Consider the following 5,917-nt stretch of genomic DNA (forward strand, 5'->3'; position numbering starts at 1 on the left):
AGCTGCAGTCATGGCACCAGAGTTACCAAAACCTGAAGTTGTGCATGGACAATATAGTGGGAAGATGACTCCATTTCTTGTCTTTTCTTGTATGGTGGCTTCCATGGGGGGAGTTATTTATGGCTATGACATTGGAATTTCAGGTTTTGTTATTTTTTATCTTCATTTCTTCTTTGTAACTAAACAATGAAATTTCAAACACATTTTACTATGATTATAATATTGATAAAAGCACTTACAAATTATATTTAAGTAAAGTAATCATATTGAGTTGGGAACATAAAGGTGGAGTGACCTCTATGGAGCCATTTCTAGAGAAATTCTTCCCAGAAGTGAACACAAAAATGAAAGAAGACGCAAAGATTAGTAACTACTGCAGATTTGATAGCCAACTATTAACCGCCTTCACATCTTCCCTCTATGTTGCTGGCCTTGTGGCCTCATTCTTTGCATCCTCAGTCACTAGAGCCCTTGGCCGCAAGTCATCAATATTGGTCGGAGGTACAGCATTCCTTGCTGGTTCAGCCCTCGGCGGTGCCGCTTTTAACGCGTATATGCTCATATTTGGCCGTGTCTTGCTTGGAATTGGAGTTGGTTTTGCCAATCAGGTCGGTTTGGTTGTTTGTTTTTTTAACGATCTATACAAGTTTGACACAACATTAATTCTCCATGTATTTTTTTCTGCAGTCAGTACCAGTTTATCTCTCAGAAATGGCACCACCAAGACACAGAGGTGCAATCAACAATGGCTTCCAACTCTGCGTTGCAGTTGGGGCGTTGTCAGCTAACCTTGTTAACTATGTTACTCAGAAGATCAAGGGTGGTTGGGGTTGGAGAATTTCCCTAGCAATGGCGGCAGTCCCCGCTTCAATGCTAACATTAGGTGCGATCTTCCTTCCAGATACGCCTAATTGTCTAATCCAACGCAGCAACGATCACCAAAAGGCCAAACTGATGCTGCAACGTGTACGAGGCACTGCTGATGTCCAAGCAGAACTTGATGATTTAATACGAGCAAACTCAATCTCAAAAACTGTTAAATACCCATTTCAGAAAATCATACGAAGAAAATACAGGCCCCAACTAGTAATGGCAATAGCCATGCCATTTTTTACACAAGTTACAGGTATTACAGTCATAGCGTTCTATGCTCCAATATTGTTCAGGACGGTTGGTCTAGGTGAAAGTGCATCGCTCATGTCCACAATTGTAACCAGCCTCATGGCTACAGGATCAACATTCATATCGATGCTTGTAGTCGATAAACTTGGACGAAGAGTATTGCTTTTAGTTGGGGAGATCCAAATGTTTGTGTCACATATAATCGTTGGAGGGATTATGGCAACTCAGCTAGGTGATCATGGTGGATTGAGCAAAGGGTATGCTTATATAGTCTTAGTTCTGATATGCATATTTGTGGCTGGATTTGGGTGGTCATGGGGGCCATTGGGATGGTTGGTTCCAAGTGAGATTTTGCCCTTGGAGATCAGATCAGCAGGGCAGAGTATTACTGTTGCAGTGTGTTTTCTCTTTACTTCTATTGTTGCACAGACATTTCTAGCCATGCTTTGTCACTTCAAGTCAGGGATTTTCTTCTTCTTTGGAGGATGGGTGGTGCTGATGACCTCATTTGTGTACTTTCTTTTACCAGAGACTAAAAATATTCCACTTGAACAGATGGATAACGTGTGGAGGGTGCATTGGTTTTGGAAAAGAATTGTGGGGGAAGTGGATGGAGAGACTGAGATGCAAGAACCATGAAACTCAAAATTAATACATTGAAAGGTCAATTTGCAATTTTTTTTTTTTACTATTTCTGCTTCAAAACAAGCCAAAGTATCTTACAGCTGGTGCCTGCTAGCCAGTCATATTAGAAATAGAAGGATAATCGTTAAGTTAACTCTATCCAATGTAAAGCAAAGATTCATTCATTACATGAATCTTTTCTTTCTCAATTTATCGTTTCCAAATTAATGCAATTCTCCTTTAATGATGAAGATTGTGATCACATATTCTTTCTATTATTTCTCTCTTGTCTAATCTGTTCAACAAGTAAAATACTAGTCATAAGACTCCAAGTTCTCATCTTCCATGTTCAACCCCACATGCTACTATAAAGTCCAACGTTCAATTGATTGATCTCTACAAGTCATTGAAGTCAAGGGTGACAGCTTATTTTTGTCTTTACTATCTACAACTTTGAACTTAATTTCTCTGTGTTCTGTGAGTGAGTTTGGAAGAAATTCAAGCTATCAGCCATGGCAGTCGGTCTAGCAATAACTTCAGTGGCAAAATGACTCTATTTGTTGTCTTATCTTTATGATGGCTGCCATGGGAGGATTTATTTTTGGCTATGATATTGGAATTTCAGGTTTTGTCTCTTTAAATCCTTCACCTTTAATTTTTCAGTTTTCCTTTGGCATCCATTGTTTCTAGACTGCACTTAGCCTCCAGCTTCTTTTTATGTTGACCTGGCATCTTATCTGATACATGCTATATTAATAAACACCAAATATCTTGAAAGGATAGAAACCAACACGCATTCATATAATTTTTTATGTGCCAAAACTTCTTTGCAGACTCTACCTATCATTAAGATACAAACGTAATTCTGAAAATATAACAAGAAATAAAATAAATTATGGACTACATAGACATAGATTAGTAAAAATGTGATAGCACAGAAGAAACAGTTGACAATACTTGAGAAGATTTAAGCACTTGCCAATTGTTAGAACTTAAAACTCAGAAACTGTAATGTTACTTTCAGTAGGGGTGTGCAAAAAAAAATCTGATATCCAACATCCGATCCATATCTGATCTGACAAAAAAAAAAACCGGATATGCGGAAGTTCAGACCGTATTCGGATTGCAATTTTAAAAGATACGGATTTTCGGAAAGACTCTGCAAAAAAAGGGGATATCCAAAAATTCGGATCGGATCAGAAAACAGGAATCCGGATCCGATATCCGGTTTGGCACACCCCCAATTTCCAGAAGTCTCAGAAAACGGAGAAACAAACATAAAACTAGAAGGCCCCTTGTCTGTTTCTCATTAGGACCATTTAAAATATGCCACTCTTATCTCTTTCCATCTTTTAATTGTATTTGTATTGGTGCAGACTGGAGAGTTGAATTTGAATCAATGAATTACACACAATTAGTGTCAAAATGTTAGTCATATTATCTTGGCAAGATGAACCTGATTAAGAACATTATGAAGGTGGAGTTGCCTCAGTGGAATCATTTCTGAAGAATTTTTTCCCGGAAGTATACACGAAGATGAAAGAAGACACAAAGATCAGCAACTACTGCAAATTTGAAAGCCGACTGTTGACCTCTTTCACATCTTCTCTCTATGTTGCTCGTCTTATCGCTTCCTTCTTTGCATCTTCCGTCACCAGAGCCTTTGGCCGCAAGCCCTCCATCTTGGCTGGAGGCGTCGCCTTTCTCGCTGGTTCAGCCTTTGGAGGGGCTGCAGTTATTATCAAGATAAAATGTAGTATTTCTTTTCGGTAACCCTATTATTAAGATAAAAAAAAATTATTTAAAATTTGGATATATATGCACTATAATTGGAAAATAAAAATATGTAAATGAATTAAAAATTGGATAAATAAATCTCAATTGTTCACCCTAGTAAATAAATCTTTGAAATTTATGTTATAATAAATTTTTCTTATGGAATTTTGGGCTAAGGCTAAAATTTAAAGAAATCTTTCTCTAATATAAAATTAAAATGATTAGAAACAACAAATTATGCTAAAAAATTTTAATTATTATTTATATATTTTTATTAAGAACTTTAATAAATACTTAAATTAATATTTTTTTAAGTTTCTCTTCTTGTTTTAAGTAATTTCATATCCATATTCATGTTTGTTAAAAATGCTTAACATTAAAAACATAACTATAAAACATTTACTCCTCGAGGGACGTAAAAGGATTTCATATTAACTTGATATAACACAATTAAACTTGATTATGACATTAATAGATAATTTTAGAATGAAGTTAATTTGATACATCCGTAAAATATTTAATATTTATAATAGTTACACAAAAAGAAAAATATTTAAGGCACCAATTGACTTTGCATTTTTTATAAGATTATCTAGATAAGATATGGTAATTTACCTAAAGAAATTTTAAATAGATAATCAATATTTGATTTTATTAATTTATTTTACCACAGCCCGGCTCCACCGTTCTCCAAACAAACAGAAATAAAAACCGAAAAATTTGATTAAAATATCATTTCAATTTTGGAATGAATTAAAAAGTCATAAAGTTTGAAATTCTATACTAAATGATCATCTTTTAAGCAATATAAGTTTATCGCTTAAGTGATATAATCTTATATATAAACTTATCTTTTAATCAATATGTTTAAATCGCTTAAGTGATATTGTATTAGAAACTTCATGGTTATTTAATTCATTTTAAATTTGAAATGATATTTTAATAACCCGCCCGGTTCGTCACTAAATTTGGTATCACATATTTCATCCCTCCTCCGCAACGGCATGGAAGTGTTGTTAAACAAAAGAATGAAAAATTAATTGAAGTCAATTAGTCAAAGCTTGAAATTTCCGTTGCTCACTTTTTTTGTGTCTTTAACATGATCTCTTTCCCTATCTTGTTTATCCGTATTCCATAGTACTAAAAAATAGTCCAATTCCAAAGTCTACGCATTTATTTCTAATCTACTTCTCAATTAATTGTATAAACTCTGTCTGTATACTTACAGAACAGAATAATGGAATTACTAATTCTGATTATACAACTTTAGAAATCCGAAACAAAAATGTATCTACTATTAAGCCCTTCAATTATAGTTAGGCGTTGAAGTTGAGGGAATAAGAATAAGTAAATTTGTTATTTTGTATTGATTTGTTATATATAATGGTGTTTATGTGTTTAGGATGGATTTTATAGTCTTTTAACATGAATAAAAGTATTTTAAAAAAATAGAATTAGAATGTTAATATTTCCAAGTATAGGGGCTTATGCGATAATTTACATTGTACTAATATTTTTCGATCATCCCCGGTGGATCAGTAAAATATCAAAAGGTTCCCTTAGAATTTCTAAATTTACCGTGCGCCCTCCACTCGTGCTCACACTATTCAATTTTTTCCTGAAATCAATTTCCATTACTACTTCTAATTTCTTTTAATTCAACTTCAACCACATTTTTATTTTCAAAAACCAAACCATTAAACTAAAACCATAAAAAATAAACATTATAGTTAATGTGAGACAAGAAAATACCTCACTTCTATGTAAACTAAAATCTGATACTTTCCTATACTATACAAAGATATCAATATATTATTCTTTCTGCTATCAGTGTATGAAAGTTTTACGCCGAATCACATTAAATTATTGTTTTTTTTTTTTTTTTTTTTTTTTGTGTGTATAATTGGTGATTTGCTTCACATATTATTAAGCTTGATAAATTATATGTTTACGCGAATTCACAATAGTTACATAAGTCTCAATCTTTGTTCATTGTTAAATACTGAAACATTTATGTGGTTTTCTTTATTGGACCATAAAATAGTTAAAATTATGATAATAATATCATTTTAATTAACATATATTTTTTATAATATACCAATTCACAAATTAACCATAAATTCGAGGTGTAATAATTAATTATTTAATATAATAATACCATTAAAAATAACACTTAAATTCCAGTCAGCCAGCATATAGCTCTGAAATTGTACAAAATAAGCAGAGATTACCACATGCATGCACAAGTGTTTATTGGAAAAATATTTCTGAACCATCTTATTGAAAAGTTAAAGCCGATAAGTCATAATATAATATGAGATGATTCTAATAACAAATACCAAAATAATTAGTAAAATAAACGTTCAAATGGTCAAAGAGGTATAATAAAATAAAC

At 32.9% G+C, this 5,917-nt stretch overlaps 1 protein-coding gene across 1 annotated transcript; it reads left to right on the forward strand.

Annotated features, from left to right (window-relative positions):
- Nucleotides 1–1,961, forward strand: LOC116139684 (hexose carrier protein HEX6-like). Its single transcript, XM_031425346.1, has 3 exons — nucleotides 1–143; nucleotides 286–608; nucleotides 688–1,961. The coding sequence occupies exons 1-3, from the start codon at nucleotides 11–13 to the stop codon at nucleotides 1,759–1,761; spliced, it is 1,530 nt and encodes a 509-aa protein (XP_031281206.1). The 5' UTR covers nucleotides 1–10; the 3' UTR covers nucleotides 1,762–1,961.
- Nucleotides 1,962–5,917: the final 3,956 nt, after the last annotated feature.

Source organism: Pistacia vera, unplaced genomic scaffold (genome assembly GCF_008641045.1).
Source record: "Pistacia vera cultivar Batoury unplaced genomic scaffold, PisVer_v2 Contig357, whole genome shotgun sequence".
Classification (NCBI taxonomy): Eukaryota; Viridiplantae; Streptophyta; class Magnoliopsida; order Sapindales; family Anacardiaceae; genus Pistacia; species Pistacia vera.

What these genes read in the sequence shown, in the direction of transcription:
- LOC116139684 (XM_031425346.1), top strand. Translation starts at nt 11, where the DNA reads ATGGCACCAGAGTTACCAAAACCTGAAGTTGTGCATGGACAATATAGT. An exon ending in CTATGACATTGGAATTTCAG is followed by an intron (nt 144 to 285) that starts GTTTTGTTATTT and finishes GGGAACATAAAG; the next exon opens with GTGGAGTGACCTCTATGGAG. An exon ending in GAGTTGGTTTTGCCAATCAG is followed by an intron (nt 609 to 687) that starts GTCGGTTTGGTT and finishes TTTTTTCTGCAG; the next exon opens with TCAGTACCAGTTTATCTCTC.